The sequence below is a fragment of the Drosophila suzukii genome, chromosome 3 (assembly GCF_043229965.1).
Source record: "Drosophila suzukii chromosome 3, CBGP_Dsuzu_IsoJpt1.0, whole genome shotgun sequence".
NCBI lineage: Eukaryota > Metazoa > Arthropoda > Insecta > Diptera > Drosophilidae > Drosophila > Drosophila suzukii.
Window position 1 is genome coordinate 39,335,361 of NC_092082.1, and position 20,805 is coordinate 39,356,165.

A 20,805-nucleotide genomic window follows, 5' to 3' on the forward strand; every position below is an offset into this window, starting at 1 on the left:
ATTCCCTTAAAGAATTTTGTATAATAACGGATGCAAGTAAACAAGCATGTGGAGCGGTGTTAACTCCAAACCATAACGGACTCCAACTCCCGATAGCATATGCATCACGTTCATTTACAAAAACTGAAAGCAATAAAAGCACTACAGAACAGGAACTAGCAGCAATTCATATGGCAATTACTCTGTAGTATGCACTTATATCGAATATCTACTGTACCAAGAGTACTTGAAACAAACACACTGTAACACTTTGTTGCAGTGTTTATATAAACAAAAGGCTCGGTCAAAAACCCTAAGTGGCCGAAACATGAGTCGATCGGCGCGCTCAAAGAAAGTGCAAGTGTCAGCATTCTGTTGCACACGCCGGCCGCTCAGCCAAACTCAAGTACATACACATACCCTCGCGCTCCAGCCAAAGAGAGCATAATTAAATATACTTTATATACATAAGATATACATAGCCGTCTCTCTGCCGCCCAACTGTAAGCAGCGCAGCTACGAGAATTAGGCTTACTTAGATCCTAAGGCAAATTGTAAAATCAGAATCAACTTGACGTTGGAAGCGGCATTAACGCTGCTCCTATCATGCAAACCAAATAAATAAAGAATATAATAAAACTACCAAAAAGATGCGTTCTCAATAAATGGATAAAGATTATTAACATTTCCAACACAAGGAGTTTCACACAACAACTCATTTTCGACCATATATTTATGGCAAACCTTTTTACAGTTAAAACCGATCACAGACCACTAACATACTTACTTTCAATGGTCAATCCTAGTTCAAAACTCACTCGCATGCGCCTCGAATTAGAGGAATATGACCTCACAGTCGAGTATCTAAAGGGAAAAGATAACTTCGTGGCAGACGCCCTCTCTAGAATAACAATTAAAGATCTTCAAAATATTACGGCAAATATATTACAAGTCACTACAAGACAAACAAGGAAGAACGCTATAGTCGAGTACCTCGACTATCAGATACCCGTTACTCAGCTAAATAGAGATATGCAAGTAGCAAAGCGAGATTAAAATGCGCCACCTACCGGCGGTACAGAGATATAAGCGTTATGGGCGTTCGAGTGGGCGTGGCAAATTTATATTTATAATAACAAACTTGCGCTGCGTATAAGGCTACGGAATCTAAATCTGAAATCCCAATGCTCTATCTTTGATAGTTTTCGAGATATCCACGTTCATATTTACGACTTTTTGAAGTTTGTGGGCGGTTTATGGGCGTTAGGGTGGGCGTGGCAATTTTTTTTTTGGGTTAATCGATAGGTATTGATGAGAACATTACATTTCAGTTAAAATTTTTATTCTAGCATCAAAACTGTAGGAGCCACAGTTTTGGGCGGTTTGTGGGCGTTAGAGTGGGCGTGGCACTCTATTGAAACAAACTTGCGCTGCGTAAGAAGCTCAGGAATCTGCACGCTCCTAGCTCCCATAGTTTCCGAGATCTCAGCGTTCATCCGGAAAGACAGACGGACAGACGGACAGACGGACAGAAGGACAGACGGACAGACGGACAGACGGACATGGCTAGATCGACTCGGCTAGTGATCCTGATCAAGAATATATATACTTTATGGGGTCGGATACGCTTCCTTCTGCCTGTTACATACTTTCCGACGAATCTAGTATACCCTTTTACTCTACGAGTAACGGGTATAAAAAGTAGACAAAATTCCTGGGCAGGAAAAGATAAAGTAGAATTGCCTAGGCAATCTCAACTAAAAACTTCTAAGCCCAACGTATATGAAGTCATTAACAATAACGAAGTACGTGAAGTAGTGACCTTGCATGTGTCATGTTTATTTTTACGTTTTTTCAAACATGGAAAAATAATTACAGCAAGATATGATGTTGGAGATTTGTATACTAATGGAACACTTGATGAAATGGAGGGTGGCGGCTTTCCTGGGTCCTTCACGCTTGTGATGAGGAAATTCCTGGATGAAATATTCTTCAGGGCACAGAAAACTGACTTGGACTTCTTTTCACTTGAAATTGACTTTATTAGCCGCAGCGTGAGCTTTCTTAGAGTGGTAACTTAGAACTAACAGCTTGAACTTAACTCTAATGTTAGAGGAGCGGGGGTGGAGACTGCTAACAGTTCGAGAGCGAAATGAGAGACCGGATTGGAGTGCAAGTGCGGAAGTTGGGTCTAACGTTCAGCACCACGTCGATTCTGAAGGTGCCCGTCCGTGACCTTATCGTCGCCGAACAGACCGTCTCGTCTCCGACGCTCGTAGTGGAAAGGCCGAACGCCGCGGCCAGCGACCGGTCGATGGTGCTAACTGGTGTGCACGGGTCAATCAGGGTCCCCGCCTCGTACTTACTGGTTCCCGTGTCGAGAACCACGATGGCCGTCGGGATGATTTGCACACTTCGATGCTCCAACAGAGACGCCACAGATGGAGCTGCAGTTGGCTGGTCGAACTGGTCGGAACACCGGGAATAGTTCCGCGAGCTTGGCGTTGGACTTGGCGAGCGTAAACCGGAAGCTGAAGGTCGTGGTGACGTCATAGAGGGTCGGAACGGAGAAATTGATCGGCAGCGCGAACCGGAAGATTCGCGCAAATGGAGCAGCGTGTGGTGGTCCTGCTCACACTTTTTGCACGTGTCTCCGCTGCGACATACTCCTTCGGAATGCTGGTGGGCCAGGCAATTTGCACAATATTTATTTATGAGAACGGCGCGGAGCCGCTTCTCAGTGCTGAGCCTCAGGAAACGGTTGCACTTCCGTAGAGGATGGATTCCCCAACAGACTCGGCAGCGGTAGGATCGAGTACCTCGTGAACGTCTGTCGTCCAAAGTTTGGGCGCTGCGAGGACGTGGAGCCATGGTTTTAATGCTTCAATAAAAAAAGATAAGCGCATTTAGTATTAATTGTGAATGGATTTTGAAGCATGAAGACAGAAGGTACTATTGTGGAAGAGCGGAGGTTGCCTTGGCCTCCATAGGAAGAAGTACTAGCTTGTGGATGGGACGCGTTATAGTCCCTCGAGCGGTAAGGATTTCGACTACGCGAACTCTACTATCGGCCCCTGGAAAGACAGATACAACTCTGCCGAGCCGCCAGTCGTTTGATGGCATATTGTCTTCTTTGACGACCACCATATCATCGACTTGGATATCTCTGAAAGGATTCTGCCACTTATTGCGCTTGTGAAGTTCCTTTAAGTACTCCTCTTTCCATCGCGCACTGATCTGCTGATGCAGGGCCTTTAAGTGTTGCCAGCGATTTATAATCGACTTAGCTTCGCCCTTAATTTCGGGTTCAGCTGTGGAAAGCAACGAACCCCCAACCAGAAAGTGGCCTGGCGTCAATGGCAACAACTCAGCAGGATTTTCGGACATGGGAGACAGCGGCCTGGAATTGAGGCATGCTTCAACTTTGTCTAGAAGAGTGGAGAACTCTTCAAACGTATACTTCCGACTTGACGTCGCTTCAAGTGCCTTGAAGCTTTTCACTCCAGCCTCCCACAATCCACCCATATGTTGAGCTCCTGGAGGAATGAACCGCCACAAGATCCCCTGATGGCTATAGGTATCAGTCACAGACTCCTTGATTGTCTGCATGAAATCCCGAGAAAGTAGAGTCGCTGCCCCCACAAAGGTTTTGCCATTATCCGAATGGACCCGCTGAGGACACCCTCTTCTCGCTACGAATCGGGCAAATGCAGCGAGGGTCTTCTCGGTTGTCAGGTCGGACGTAGGCTCTAAATGGATAGCCTTTGTGGAGAAACACACAAACACGCATACATATCCCTTGGTAATAAGGCATGCTCTGCCTGTATAGTTTTTTATCTCAAACGGGCCTGCATAATCAATGCCCGTATATGTAAATGGCCTGGAGAAGGAAACTCGTTCGGTAGGAAGATCGCCCATCAATTGCGTCTGTACTCTCTTCTTGTAAATAGTGCGCACCTTACAGGAGTTTAGCACAGCTTTTACCAGATTCTTGATTTTAGGAATCCAATACTTTGATCGGATGAGGCGTACCACTAGTTGGTTGCCTCCATGCAGGGAAATCTGGTGTGAAAAAAGGACGAGCAGACGAGCTAGTCGACAGTTGTATGGCAGTATAATAGGATGCCGCTCGTCATACTGAAGGGCTGTTGAGGCTGTAATGCGACCACATGCCCTTAACAGGCCTCGCTGGTCTAGAAATGGATACAGGTTTGCTATCGGGTTGGAAACTGGAATTGGACGCTTATCGTTTAGGAATTTAAGCTCCTGGGTATATTCCTCCCGCTGGGCATATAGAATCAGGGCTCTTTCGGATCGCACATGCCCCCAATGCTCAGCGCTTGTCACCTTAGTAATCTTGGTCACTCGGTTGGCTACAAACGTGGTCCAGTGGCATGCCGGTTTATTCAACCATGCGAGGACGATGGTGGAATCAGTCCAGCAGAAAATGTCGGAATCGGAAATTGGCATATTCGGAAGGATAGCTGCGATCATTTCTGAAAACAACACTGCCCCACACAGCTCGAGCCGTGGAAGGGCACCGTTTTAACAAGGGCGACTGGGGTTTTGGCGGTAAGCAGACGTGTCATAATATTATGGCCTACTTCAACCCGCAAGTATATTGTGGCCCCATATGCCTTCTGGCTACCTCTGGCTAGTAACCCACCTTGGAATACGGATCTGTTCAAGCTCGGAATAGCTGCGCAAAAATTCTTGCCATCTTTGATTCATTTCTGCGGGGATATTTTCATCCCAGCCGAACTCTTGCAACCAAATCTCTTGCATAAAGATTTTTGAGCGGACAATAAACGGGGACAGCCATCCGGCTGGGTCAAAAGGTTTCGCGATTTGGGAAAGAACCTCTCTCTTCGTATAAGTAGATTCAATCGAAACTGGCGGTGGGACAAAATAGAACTCATCCGAGGTCGCATTTCACCGAACTCCAAGTGTTTTCGCAAAACTTTTCGTCGTGGAGTAGATGCTCGTTTGGGATATCTTCGAGCATGCTCTCCTGATTAGCTGTCCACTTTCTTAATGGGAAGCCGGCGCGATTAAAAGCGTGGTGAAGCTTGATGATCGCAAGTTGAGCCTCTTGAATGGAATTGGCCCCTGCCAGAACGTCGACTACGTTCTTAAATGCCGAACAATATTGCTTGCTTTAGAGAAGTCCTTTTCTACGTCATTTGCCAATTGTTCGAGTACGCGGAGTGCCAGAAACGGTGCACAGTTGACACCAAAGGTGACGGTTTTTAGCTCGAAATCGCTTACTTCTCCTTCTTTATTCCGGAAAAAAACTTAGTGAGAAGTTTTTCCAAGCCTCTGTCACTCGATTCGGTTATCTGGGTCGTGAAAGCTGACACCCGCTTTTGGCTCGATGTACTAGCAACTGGGCCGGAAGGCACCCAGCCGAAAATAGTTTCCTGACCTAGGAGAGAACCGCAAATGTTTTTGCGCGTACCGCTCAGCAACACGGACGGTAAAATGTCGGCTCCGATCAGAACATCTATCTGGGAACTCTCTAAAATTGTTGGATCTGCTAATGGAATGGGTAAGATGGTAGCTTTCCGGCCAATTCAGGCAAAACGTAAGCTGCGGTTTCTAGCTGGAGGCCTGGCTTATTAGGGGCTCGAATAGAAAAATGGCAAAGCCTGGTCGCCTGAGCGGAAACTGTCTGATTTAAGCCCGAAACTTGGGCTTGGATATGGCGCAACGGCAGCTTAATCAGATTGAACAGGCTTCAGAACCCGAGTCTATCACACCGCGAGCCCTGTAGTTCGTTCCCAAGTGGCATATGTCAATAATGGCCGTGCCTAGCGAAACCGCTCTAGAACCGGTTGCTAAATAGTTCTGCACACGGGGCAGATTTTCTGAACCGCCGGCGGCCCCCTGTACAGCTGGATTTTGTGGGCCTGCTGAAGAACTAATTGCGGAAGTTGATCCACGGGAATTGGGGTTGCCTTTATGCAACAGTGTATGATGCCGCGCTCGACATGTGAAACAGCTGTGAGTTCTAGTACATTCACGTAGCTGGTGGCCTCTCGCGAAACAATTTAGGCAAAGCTGCTTATTTTTGATGTAGTTCGTTCGTGCATCCACAGACATCCGGAGAAAACGCTGGCATAAGCGCACTGGATGACTCTCTTTTGAGCACAGATCGCAATTCTTTGGTTTTGTGACCACCTTCGCTTCAAAGAAGTTGAGCTTCCTGGAAACGGGTTGACTCTTAGCGTTAGAGCGATTGCTGGTGCTGGGTTTCATATCCTCAATCGCCTCTAGCGTTCGGTACCTGTCGCTAAGAAACGTGTTCATTTCTTCCCAGGTCGGAATGTCGGATTTGGATGAAAGGGACTGCTCCCATAAGGAGAGGGTCAGTTTTGGTAATCTGCTGGCGCACAGGAATACCAGGAGACAGTCCCAGTTCTCTGTGGAAATGTTGGAATGAGCCAGCGCTTTCAAACACACTTGGATTGTGCTCTGTAGGTCTTTCAGAGCCTGGCCAGATTCAGAACTTACGGAACTCAAATTAAAAAGAACTTTGAGTTGGCTGCTTACTAGCAGTCTCTTATTTTCGAAACGGTCTCGAAGCGCTGCCCATGCTGAATCGAAACCCTCATTTGTGAGAGGGGACTTGGCTACGATTGCCTTAGCCTCGCCGCTAGTTTTATCGTTGAGATGAAAAAGTTTTTCGACCGATGTCAACCTAGAATTGTTGACATAAACTGCTGTAAAAAGATCCCTAAATGTTGGCCATTTCAGATAGTCCCCTTTGAATACTTCAGTATCGCATGGCGGTAACCGGCACCCCGACGGAATGTAAGTGGACTGATTATTGGTGCTCGTGGGCGGATGCTGAGAATTGGCTCGGTCGATAAGCTCACTGAGCTGAACCGCTAGCTCCTCGAACACCGAATAGCCATATTTATATTTTCGGTGCAGAGTCGCCAGAATCTCTTCCGCCCCTTCAGTCGTAATGCTGGAAATCATGTCTAGACACGCTTCAAATTCTTTCTCGGCTTTGTCCCAGAGTGAGCGGACTTCTTCTTTACGGACCTTGCAGGTGTGGACGGACGGAGATGACGACCCTGGAGTTTCAATCGTCGCTCTGAAATGGCTCACCGCGCGAGGGCTGCAAATGCAATTTCGTTACTCATTTTTTTCCGGAGAAACGAGTTGCTAGCGACTTTACGGACTTGGTCTGGATTTGTGGCCTAACCTTTGGCGTGAGCGGATTTAGAGACGATCGATTCTGATTGCTCGTAGGAACGGACAGCTTCTTGTCGTCTTCTTGGGTGGCTAAGGATGTTTAGCTCTTTGCCTTTGTGATCGACTTTGGGGCTATTGGGATTCCAAGAGAAAAAAGAACGACGAAAAATCGTATGGAATTAATTTAATTTAATTTAAAAAACAAAAATAAAAAAAAAAAAAAAATAAATATTTCGCTGTGGCTGCTCCGTTTTCGCGTTATGGCCGTTGCAAGCAGTCGACTTGTGTTCGCTATTAGCGTTGCAGCTCCGGTCTACGTTTGGAGTATGTGGAAATGGAACAGTTGCACATCAACTACCGAGAAAATAACGAGAATTTGGAACGACTGTTTTGCCAGATATTTGCCGTTGTTGCTGTGCTGCGGAAATGAGCGCTAGGAATAGGAAAATAAATATCTATTTCGCACCGTCACGGCTTGCAAAAAAAGTATTTATTTATTTTTATTTAATGGATGTGAGCCGCCGGTGGATGCGAATTACCGCTGCTGAAATAAATATCATGCAAGTTCTGGTAAGGCGTGTCGTGTTGATGGGTTCGGTAGAATCAGGTTATTTTGATTTTTTGGTAATATTGTTATACATATAATAAACATCGTTGTTGAAACTTTAGTAGGGTGTACCGTAAGAACTTATGTGCGTTTCTCCTTATGTACATATGTTGCAGTGGACAGGCATATGTACGTATATTAATAAGCATGCATCAGGATTATATGTGTGTATGTATGGACGTATGGATATGTGCGTTTGTGGGAACTTGGAAATATATGTGCTTAAATTGTCCTTTTTATATTTGGAAATTATAAATAATATGGACTGTATGTAAATGTCGCTTTCGAAATGTTTGTAGGGTGTACAGCGAAAGAAGGTACGTGGATTACCGTGCTTACGTTGCCTTACGTTGCGCTACGTGACTTTTTCCCTTATGTACATATGTTGAGATGGCCAGGCCCTGCAGTACCATTCAGCGCTTATTGAGCACTCAATCACTGCAAAAAGCTCATCACTCAGCGCTCAATGAGCGCACAATTTGTATGGAGCTATGTGCTGAAATTAACATAGGCATGTCCTAGGGTTCATCAGTGCTCAAAAAATAGCACGCATTGAGCGCTTTTTTGAGCACCCTCTTGAGCGCTCGATTGAGCAGCTGAAAAAGCACACGTTCAGCACATGTTGAGCGCTCGATTGAGCAGCGGAAAAAGCACACATTCAGCACATGTTGAGCGCTCGATTGAGCAGCGGTAAAAGCACACATTCAGCACACGTTAAGCGCTCATTCAAGCAGCGAAAAAGCGCACTTTCAGCGCTTAGCAGCAAATAAAATTTCAGTTGTAATTTTTATTTTTATTTGTTTATTTTAAAATTTGAGCTCGGGGGTTTCCGGTGTTATCGGGGTCGCTGGCACCTCCTTCTCAGCATCTGGTGCCGGCGTTGCCTTTTTTTGGTACAACTCAAGTTTTTAACGCACCGCATTGCCTTCTGCAGCGCCTTTTCGGGAGGCTCCGAGGGATCCACCAGGGCGATTGCATCTAGTATTAGAAAAAAATTAGTTTTAAAAATAAAACAAGACGAGAATAAAAACGAGTGACCGAAAGTAATCGTTAGTTGTAAGATTTATTTATAATAAAAGAAATGTTATCTTTGGCATTCAATGTAAAAATCCCAGAAGTCTTTTAAAAATTGAACTTACAAACAATAGTTTTCAGCCTCAACAAAAACTTACTTAATAAGGCACGGGCGAAATTTGGGTAGTCTGAGCCTCTTCTTGTTTTGCCCCCCCTCCAAGTTGTGGGACAGAACAAGTTCCTCGGATAATATGCTTAAGATGGAACGACTAAGCCTTCCATTTTTTTTATAGATTTACCATCAGCCTTGTCTAAAAATATAAAGAAAATTAAAAAAATATCGAGAAGAAATTTGCAAACTTTTGTTTGCGGTCACTTGATCTATTTTGTTGTAAAAAATTATTTATGTATTTTTTTTATTATTTATTAAATCATTTATTTATTTTGCAGATGCGGAAAAAATACCACTTTTCCAGGGACGGAAAATTAGAGATGTTTGAGATTTTTATTTAAATAGCCATGTTTGTTTACTTACACAAAAATAAAAATTGTGCTTTAATCAAAAAATCATAAGTTATAAAAACAAACATCTCTTATTTTTGGTCCCTAGGAACTCAGCACTCAATAAGATTTTAAAATTTTTTCACAGATTTGTTTATTATATGCACCATTTGTTGCTTTTCACGTCAAAAATTAATATTTTTCACAGCTATTTTTTTTCCGCCACGTTTTATTTTGGGAATCTTGTATTTCCCTTATTTTAAATATAGATTATCTTGTTTTTTACTCTCACTGTTTTCAATATTATTAGTCTGCGACAGACTTACCTGGGAATCGTTTCTTTTTCACTTTTAAGGCACTAATTTAATTTAATTTAGTAAATTACTGGTATGTTTGCTTCAACTTCTAACTCCTTCACTAAAGTAAACGCAAGTGAAAAGACGAAAAAAGGCGCGTGCCTTCCAGAAAAACAACAAGCAACAACAATAACGGTTCCGCTAAGCCGTTGTTGTCTTGCACATAAAAGCAGGGTATTTATAGACATATTCGACTATGCAAATCGGTTTATAAAAATATATTTTTAAAACTTTACATATTATTAAATTATATTAATAAACATATAAATTTGTTTAAGAAATACAAATATTTTAAAACAGAAACCTATTATTTTAAATCGTTGTTTTAACATTTACGAACAAATGTCGCATTATTCAAAAGGCAAGGGTGCACAAAGGTCTATATATTTTAGTTGCTGGGCCTCTTTCCCTTCACGCGCACTTTTTCGTCTGAGACTTGACGAGAGAGGGAGAGCCCAAAATTACTTTTTTGTGCGTTCTCTTTGCGGACCCGACTGAGAGCGCGTCGCTTTGCCGCCGTTTCGCTCAGCTCTGCCGGCGTCGCTGGCTTCTCTGCCGACGTCGCAGTCGGCTTCGTGATGATTGGGCGCTTAACTCAATTTTGGAACTGCAGGGAGGCATATGTACGTACATTAATAAGCATGCATCAGGGTTATATGTGTGTATGTATGGGCGTATGATTTGTGTGTTTGTGGGAACTCGGAAATATATGTGTGTAAATTGCAATTTTAAATTTGTAATTTGTAATAATTTTGGAAATTGGAGATATGTGGACAGTATGTAAATGTCACTGTAGAAATGTTGCCGGGTGCAACTCGAAAGGAAGTATGTGTAGATGAATACGAATATGTATGGAAATGGCAAATACGAAAAAGAAGCCGGAATATGGCGATCGTATGCACAATGGAAATGGCCGATCAGACAGATATAAGAAAATTGGGTTCTTGGGAAATATCTGGCTGGTAGGCATTGGAAATATGGAATATTCGAACTTATCTTCGATTTTTTGAAGAACTCGGAAAACTCCGCCGCTGAACGCTGGAACTCGTAACCTCTTGAAAATATCCGGCTCGAAGGACCATGAAATGGAGGGAGGCGGCTTTCCTGGAATCTTCACGCTTGTGGTGGGGAAATTCCTGGATGAAATATGCTTCAGGGCACAGGAAACTGACTTGGACTTCTTTTCACTTGAAATTCACTTTATTAGCCGCAGCGTGGGTTTTCTTGGAGTGGTAACTTAGAACTAACAGCTTGAACTTAACTCTAATGTTAGGAGAGCGGGGGTGGAGACTGTTAACAGTCCGAGAGCGAGATGAGAGACCATCTGGACGTAACTGCTCTCGTCTGTTAACCACTAACGTTCACAGTAGCGCCTCCTTGGCGCGGACACTTGACTTAGGTCAGTTTTTCCAAAGGCTTGATCTGCAGGCTGGTAAACAAAAAATTACCCAACTTTAAGTGCCACCATGGGATAACATCTTTGAAAATATTTAAAAAGATAAATTTAAAAAAATGGGCAACAAAATATTAAAATCATTAAGAGTAGCGCTACTTAACCCGGTGACCAACAATTAATAATGAAAAAGAAGCAATTTTGTCTACACTACATGACGATCCTAATCAGGGAGGACATTCAGGTATAACAAAGACCTAAGCCGAAGTCAAAAGACACTACTATTGGAAAGGAATGAGTAAAGACATAACCCAGTACATACGTAAATGTCCAAATACCAAATGTCGAAAGCGACAAGACATACTTAAACTCCTTTAAATCTTACACACCATCATCAGACTGTCGGAACTGTGGAACGAAGCCAAAGAACTTTTAATGAATTTATACGTACACACATCTCAACTGATAAAATGGATTGGGATGTATGGCTAAAATATTTTGTTTACTGCTTCAACACGACACCCTCTATGGCACATGATTATTGTCCATATGAGTTAGTACTTGGTAGGACTTCGAATTTACCAAAACATTTTAATAGCGTAAATAGAATAGAACCACTATATAATACAGATGACTACGCTAAAGAATCCAAGTTTAGACTAGAACAAGCATTTAAGAGAGCTAGATTAATGTAAGAATTTCATAAGCAGAAACATACAATTAGCTATGACAAAAATACTTTAGATTTTTATTTAAGAAATGGAGGGAGGCGGCTTTCCTGGATTCTTCACGCTTGTGGTGGGGAAATTCCTGGATGAAATATGCTTCAGGGCACAGGAAACTGACTTGGACTTCTTTTCACTTGAAATTCACTTTATTAGCCGCAGCGTGGGTTTTCTTGGAGTGGTAACTTAGAACTAACAGCTTGAACTTAACTCTAATGTTAGGAGAGCGGGGGTGGAGACTGTTAACAGTCCGAGAGCGAGATGAGAGACCATCTGGACGTAACTGCTCTCGTCTGTTAACCACTAACGTTCACAGTAGCGCCTCCTTGGCGCGGACACTTGACTTAGGTCAGTTTTTCCAAAGGCTTGAACTGCAGGCTGGTAAACAAAAAATTACCCAACTTTAAGTGCCACCATGGGATAACATCTTTGAAAATATTTCAAAAGATAAATTTAAAAAAATGGGCAACAAAATATTAAAATCATTAAGAGTAGCGCTACTTAACCCGGTGACCAACAATTAATAATGAAAAAGAAGCAATTTTGTCTACACTACATGACGATCCTAATCAAGGAGGACATTCAGGTATAACAAAGACCTAAGCCGAAGTCAAAAGACACTACTATTGGAAAGGAATGAGTAAAGACATAACCCAGTACATACGTAAATGTCCAAATACCAAATGTCGAAAGCGACAAGACATACTTAAACTCCTTTAAATCTTACACACCATCATCAGACTGTCGGAACTGTGGAACGAAGCCAAAGAACTTTTAATGAATTTTTACGTACACACATCTCAACTGATAAAATGGATTGGGATGTATGGCTAAAATATTTTGTTTACTGCTTCAACACGACACCCTCTATGGCACATGATTATTGTCCATATGAGTTAGTACTTGGTAGGACTTCGAATTTACCAAAACATTTTAATAGCGTAAATAGAATAGAACCACTATATAATACAGATGACTACGCTAAAGAATCCAAGTTTAGACTAGAACAAGCATTTAAGAGAGCTAGATTAATGTAAGAATTTCATAAGCAGAAACATAAAATTAGCTATGACAAAAATACTTTAGATTTTTATTTAAGAAATGGAGGGAGGCGGCTTTCCTGGATTCTCCACGCTTGTGGTGGGGAAATTCCTGGATGAAATATGCTTCAGGGCACAGGAAACTGACTTGGACTTCTTTTCACTTGAAATTCACTTTATTAGCCGCAGCGTGGGTTTTCTTGGAGTGGTAACTTAGAACTAACAGCTTGAACTTAACTCTAATGTTAGGAGAGCGGGGGTGGAGACTGTTAACAGTCCGAGAGCGAGATGAGAGACCATCTGGACGTAACTGCTCTCGTCTGTTAACCACTAACGTTCACAGTAGCGCCTCCTTGGCGCGGACACTTGACTTAGGTCAGTTTTTCCAAAGGCTTGAACTGCAGGCTGGTAAACAAAAAATTACCCAACTTTAAGTGCCACCATGGGATAACATCTTTGAAAATATTTCAAAAGATAAATTTAAAAAAATGGGCAACAAAATATTAAAATCATTAAGAGTAGCGCTACTTAACCCGGTGACCAACAATTAATAATGAAAAAGAAGCAATTTTGTCTACACTACATGACGATCCTAATCAAGGAGGACATTCAGGTATAACAAAGACCTAAGCCGAAGTCAAAAGACACTACTATTAGAAAGGAATGAGTACAGACATAACCCAGTACATACGTAAATGTCCAAATACCAAATGTCGAAAGCGACAAGACATACTTAAACTCCTTTAAATCTTACACACCATCATCAGACTGTCGGAACTGTGGAACGAAGCCAAAGAACTTTTAATGAATTTTTACGTACACACATCTCAACTGATAAAATGGATTGGGATGTATGGCTAAAATATTTTGTTTACTGCTTCAACACGACACCCTCTATGGCACATGATTATTGTCCATATGAGTTAGTACTTGGTAGGACTTCGAATTTACCAAAACATTTTAATAGCGTAAATAGAATAGAACCACTATATAATACAGATGACTACGCTAAAGAATCCAAGTTTAGACTAGAACAAGCATTTAAGAGAGCTAGATTAATGTAAGAATTTCATAAGCAGAAACATAAAATTAGCTATGACAAAAATACTTTAGATTTTTATTTAAGTATACGAGGTCAGGTTTTATTGTAAAATTAAACAGGGCATACGTTAGACTTTAAATATACTGGACCCTATAAGGTTGAAAGTATAGAAGAAAAGGGTAACATAGTAATTTTAAATAATAAAAATAAGAAACAAAGACTAAAAATTTTTACTTCTTAATATATTTCGATTTAGCGTCGCTTGTGACCGGTTGTGTTTATCTTGTGCTCTGTGATTTTTGTCAATTTGTCATTAATATCTGTGTTACTGGTGCCTTGATTTGTGTCTTAGTCCAACATAACCAGCCGTGCTTGTGTTTTAAATCGTATAATCGTTTAATTGTCTATTTTATTGTAGCAATTTTAACAAAACCTAACTCTGTTTTTAACCTGTGCATTTTGTTATTGTAACTTCTGTAAGCTGCGGTGCATTTGTTTCAATAGCTTTTGTTGTTGTTTCCCATAATCTGTAATCTCTCTCTCTTGTAATCTCTCTCCCGTTTCTTGTCGTCGCAACTGTTGTCGTGTATATTTTGTTTGTGTTTCGCAAGCCACGCTCAGTCGACAGCCACTCTGTCGCGCTCTCTCGCTTTCGCAGTCTCTTCGCGCTCTTATACTTTTGTGTTTTTGTGTGTCTACATTTTTATTGTTTGATCCCAGTGTCAAATTAAGTGAGGTATTTATAATTCTTTTGATACTTTGGTTTTATAAACAACTTTTTTTCTTAAATTTAAATACGTAAAAATGGCTCTTTTTTGTTCCAAGAAAGATTGTGAGTTTGGATCGTCACCTAATGATGTTTTTATTTATTGTCGTCTCTGCAATACAGTCATTCATCCAAAATGTACTGGACTTGTTGGCAGAGTAAAAGATTTTATTGATCTGCGTGTTGGTTTTTCGTGGACTTGTGCCTCTTGCGTTGAAATAGACCGTGATTTGGATGGCTATGTTGCGCTGACCAATGATCGTTTTATGAAACTTTTTGATAAGCTTATGAGCGTAGTTGCTGATTTTAAAGAGTTTAAGGCGGACCTTGATAATAAAAAAATGTCAGTAGGGTCACCTAAACGCAAAAAGACCGCTCTTTCAAAATCTGCTCCCGTAAAGGCATCAGTTCCAAATCCCAACTTAGCTCCAAATATTTGTACCCGATCGGTAACGGCAGCTATGTCGGCATCTACTGGGTCTGGGGGACCTAAAGTTTCTCTGACAGCAGTACCCATAGGTACCAAAAGCTCTGGAGGAGTCCCTGTTTCTGCTAGTCAGACTAAGGGGTCAAACCCTATGCAGCTTTCTGTGCCTACTGGTGAAGTTAGCTCTATAGGAGTCCCTAGTCTTGGTAATCAGACGAACGATGTTCAGATTGCATATGGTGGAAGAAAGAGCCTCTCGGTTGTTCCATATAGGAAGCAATTATTTGTGTCTCGTTTAACACCTGAAACCACATCTGCAGATGTTTTGGAATTTATACAACAGGAATTCCCATCTCAAAACATCACAGTGGAGGAGTTTAAATTTCCATATGTTCGTATGATATCTTCATTTAAAATATCTGCTCCTCCGGAAGTATTTAATGTACTAAATTCTAAAAGTTTTTGGCTTAATGATGAATTGGTCATTAAAGAATTTGTTCCAAACAGACGGAGAACTAATAATAGGCCTTCCACGACTGTACCTGCGCCAAAAAACTGAGCAGCTTATTTTTGGACTATCAAAATGTTAGGGGACTCAATATGAAACTACCTAAGCTTTATGCTGACTCCTCTGCCTTTTCTGAAGACATTCTGGCCTTTACTGAGACTTGGCTGAAACCGGAGATATCAGACTCCGAAGTTCTGTCTAAAAATTTTAATACGTATAGAACTGATCGCTCTCCTCGTAGGGGGGGTGGGGTGCTGGTTGCCGTTACCTCTACTTTATCATCGGAGAGAATATACTTTCTTAATCCCAATGACATAGAATTCGTTGGTGTTAAAGTTTCTTTGAAATCTTTTTCTATTTATGTAACTTGTTCTTATATTACACCTGGATCCGACTTAACAATTTATGAGCAACATTCGTCTGCAATAAAAACTGTTTTATCTCATATTTCCGAAAGGGATCTTTTAATTGTTTTGGGTGATTTCAATCTCCCTGACATTTCTTGGTCCCTTTCCACTGACTCACTTGTCTCTACCCCTTTATCTGACCATGACTTCGTTGCCGGTCTGTTAGAATTATCATTACAGCAAGTTAGCTTTATACGTAATTCACTAAACAGACAATTAGATCTAGTATTTGTTTTAGATCCGTCTGAAGTCACTGTATCTAGATTTGACCCACTAGTTGTGCCTGAAGACCAGTATCATCCCACATTAGAACTTACAATTTGTCTTCCCAGCATTGATACCCTCTCTCCTTCACTTTCTCCAAATAAATGTAGATGCTTTCGTAAATGTGACTTTAGTAAACTCAACAACTTGATTTCACAATATAACTGGACAAATTTATATAATTGCTTGGATATTGAAAGTGCTACGGAACTATTTTATAGTGTCCTAAACTCTTTTTTCAGTGAATGTGTTCCTGACAGTTTTCCTCCTAAGTTAGACAGGCCACCTTGGTTTACCAATCAGTTGCAAAGACTTAGAAACCTAAAAACAAACTTCTATAAAAAGTACAAAAAGTCGGGTAGGCCATCCGATTTTTCAAGATATGTGGTGGCTCGTACTAATTTTAATGTACTTAACACTCATTGCTATTCCATGTATTTGAACCAATGTAAATTTGAATTTTCAAAGGATCCGAGGAAATTTTATAACTTTGTCAATGCTAAGCGAAAGTCTTCAGCATTGCCATCATCCGTACGATTAAACTCTATTGAGGCATCTACGGATCCCGAAATTGCAGATTTATTTGCTGAATTCTTCCAATCTACTTATAGTTCTGTTTCATGGTCTAATTCTAGCTACCCTAATCACTTAAATAGGGCAAATTGTATTTTTTCTCCTGTAATCACCGAGAGTTCTCTCTTAAGGGATTTAGAAACTATAACGCCAACCTATTCTCCGGGGCCAGATGGACTCCCTGGGTGTGTTCTTAAGTTTTGTGCCCGAACTATTTGTAAACCCATTCTTAAACTTTTTAATTTGTCTATCTCATCATCTGTTTTTCCTACTATCTGGAAAGATTCTTTTATTATTCCACTCCACAAAAAGGGTGCGAAGGTTAATGCTCAGAACTATAGAGGAATCTCCAAATTGTCTGCAATTCCTAAAACATTTGAACGCATTATTACCTCTCAGTTGCAACATTTGTGCTCCTCTTTAATATCGCCGTGTCAACATGGTTTTGTTAAGCGTAGATCGACCACCACTAACCTGCTCGAATTGACATCTTTTGTACTAGATGGATTTAACAAAAAATTACAGACGGACGTTATATATACAGATTTTAGTAAAGCCTTTGACTCTGTTAACCACTCTCTTCTTTTATTCAAATTAGATCTGCTTGGGTTTCCGAATAATCTGTTAACTTGGATTTCAAGTTATTTGAATGGTAGATCTCAGAGGGTTTTATTCAAAAACGCTGTCTCCAAGATGATCAACGTGACATCTGGAGTGCCTCAGGGCAGTCATTTAGGCCCTTTGCTGTTTACTCTGTTTATAAATGATCTTCCTTCTATCGTAAATCACTCTCGTGTACTAATGTATGCTGATGATGTTAAGCTTTGTTTTTCATATAATAACATTGAATCTGGTTTCTGCTTGCAGTCAGACTTAAATAGATTCCAGGAATGGTGTCAGTACAACCTTTTGAATTTAAACTATCTTAAATGCAACGTTATGACTTTTTATAGGGGTACGCCAACGTTCATGAGTTACTCTCTTCAGAACATGTCCTTGGACCGAATACACTCAGTAAACGATTTAGGTGTTCTTCTAGATCCTAAACTTAAATTTGACTCCCACATAACCTCTACTGTAAATAAAGCTATGAGTGTTCTTGGGTTTATAAAGCGTTGGTCTAAAGAATTTGATGATCCATACACTACCAAATTATTATTTACCTCACTTGTCCGACCTAATTTAGAATACTGTTCTTCCGTTTGGAGTCCTCAGTATCAAGTGCACATTGACCGTATAGAGTCCGTACAGAAACAATTTCTTCTTTTTGCCTTACGTGGTTTGAACTGGGATCAAAACGTCAGGTTGCCTTCTTACTCGAGTAGATTGCTATTAATTAATTTGCCTACTCTAGTAAGCCGTAGAATTATGCTTGGTACTATTTTTATGAATAATCTTATCAGAGGCGATATTGATTCTGTAGATTTGGTAAGCCGCCTAAGTTTCAATGTTCCTGTTAGACTAATGCGAAACTACCATCCTATTAACTTGCCACGATGTTCATCTAATTTTAGTCAGCATGAGCCCTTTCGCGTTCTTTCTATGTTTTGACCTGTCTTTATTTGTTCTATGTACCTTCCTCGCGAACCGTATTTGCCCGAAATAAAAATGGGCCCGCGCGTAACAAGCACGTGCTTGGTGTCGTTTGGGCCACTTGTTTGTACTGCTCTTAGTGCATCAACGTTCAACAATAATAATAATTAACCACTTTAATTCTCTTATATATATATCACGTATGGTCATACATAAATTAAGAACCATAACTATAATGGAAGTTTAATACAAAATATAAAAATAAAATAAAATAAATAAAACTTTCTGATTCGAAAAAAAAAACACTTTCTTAAAAAAAAAATATTATTATAAAATATGATGTTCATTTATATTATATATACATATAGTACGAAAATAATTTTATAAAATGACTTTAAAAAAATCATGATATCAATATTTTCTGATTAGAACAAAAGTTTGTTTTGAATAGTATAGTGTTTTTGCAATTTTATATATTTCCTTTACGATACAACAAAATTTCTATAATTTTTAAATTTTCAAGTATATAAGCTCTAGTAGATAAATTCATAACTAGAAATAATTTCATTTTATTACGTTTTAAAATTTAAAAAAAAACATATTCTTTTGAAAATAACTTCATTACATTACGTTATTTTTCAAAAGGAGGGAGATGTAGTACGCATGTATCATTGCATCGAGTACCCACTGTACCGACACCAACATTGTGTTACAGTGTATTTAAACAAATACAAAAGTCCCGCCTCTAAGACCGAATTTATATTCATTTTCTGGGCTCAACATTTATTCTATTAATGACAAGGAGGACCAGCAGTACATGGCGACAGTGACAGCTATGTTGGATCCGGAGACAAAACAAAGTTGAAAGTTGAAGAAACGCGAAGAAAGCTATTGTAGAAGAGAGCCAACCAAGCAATTATAAAAATTATAAAAGTTTGCCGCTACATACAAACAGAAACGAAATATTCTGTCAAAGGAGACAAATACAAACAAAAGACTAGACTAAAAAAAAAGTGCAACAAAAATTAAAGAAAATGGTTATGGTATAGATAACTACTGCCTGTGCGAGGACCAGCACCGGCGCCGCCCAAAACCATAGGCCAAACAATATAAAATAAAACTGAATGAAAGAAATCACTGCCTGTGCGAGGACCAGCACCGGCGCCGCCTAAACCCATAGGCCAAGGACAACTATAACAGGATAAAAAAGTGTGGGAGGCATGGCAAATCATCCTACACCTACGATGGAAATCTAACGACCATAATCGACGACGTGCCCCAACAGAGAATACACTGGAGTAGTAGAAGCCCGTGCAGCCAGCACCGGCCCCGTTCGGCGCGCCAAGCCGGACCCTGAAAAAGTGAACTGACAGCGCTTCCAAGAGCGCACATCTTTAATTTTTATTTTTATTATATCTATATGCCTCTGCGATGCAGAAACTTATTGTTCGGAGCAGATCGCCAGCGCCTAGTCATGCGCGCATAGGTGTACGACGGCACCTGCAGCGCTCTCTGCTTATCTTATACCACTAAAGCTGTCGCTTATATATTCAGCAACTAATTTGTAAGCCTGCAAATGTCTATATGAAGTTCTTGGAGCCGAGCTTTTACACATTCCGTCTGCCGCTCCGAATAAACGCTATACATTTTAATATAACCTATTCGTGCGTTATTAATTATAACTATAAGGGTGGCATAATTGTTGTCTTCCCCATAAACATTTGGTGACACCGACGTGATATAGTTTTTATCGGAGTCTGCATCTCGGTCTCGCGATTGTTTAATACAGTTTAAACAAACGCTTTGTTTCGCTGTCGTTATCGTGCATTCGATCACAAACACACGAACATACATACATATGTGCATATAAAAGTGCACAGCCGGCCGTTTGATTTTTTGTACATTTTGCGCTGTGAAAAAACACCAAAACTGTGTTGTGCAAATAATTCTTAACAAAGTGAATCGCATTTATTCTTTGTTAATAGCGCATAATACATATATATATATGTACATATAGCCATACATACATTCGTTTGCCAGTTACAAATATCCGCTGTTGCTAGGCAGGCAATTTATCGGCAAGAACAACAACAACCAAGTTAAAGGTTCCGTTGCATCTCGGCGACGCTTGTTAACCTTTACATTTTCGCGGTAAAAGGTATACGGTGTTTCGTGCCTCTAACGCGGTCGGACATTTAATTTTATTTCATTTTTTTTCTCGAGATTAAAAAATGTCTGATACGGAAAACTCGATTCGGCCTCAAAATGAATCCATAACTGACGTCGACTACTACCGAGTCAAAGCCCAATCTATTTTGCGGCAAATGAGCTCGATGAAATGTTATTTGAACGCTGATGCGGTAAATCAGTTTGACAAAGCTGATTTGCTGGCGCGAATGGAATGGGTCAATTCCTTAAACCAGGCATTTGATTCTGCGCAGACATCGTTGGAAAGACTGGACTTTGC

At 40.6% G+C, this 20,805-nt stretch overlaps 2 protein-coding genes across 4 annotated transcripts in view; both read right to left on the bottom strand.

Annotated features, from left to right (window-relative positions):
- Positions 1-20,805, bottom strand: part of LOC108011916 (uncharacterized) — a 323,723-nt gene that overhangs the window by 262,704 nt on the left and 40,214 nt on the right. The gene's annotated exons all lie outside the window — the stretch shown is intronic.
- LOC139353216 (uncharacterized) lies at positions 2,001-20,496 on the bottom strand. The gene is made up of 2 exons (XM_070996756.1): positions 20,366-20,496; positions 2,001-2,860 (listed from the first exon to the last, which is right to left on the bottom strand). The coding sequence occupies exon 2, from the start codon at positions 2,848-2,850 to the stop codon at positions 2,113-2,115; it is 738 nt and encodes a 245-aa protein (XP_070852857.1). The 5' UTR covers positions 2,851-2,860; positions 20,366-20,496; the 3' UTR covers positions 2,001-2,112.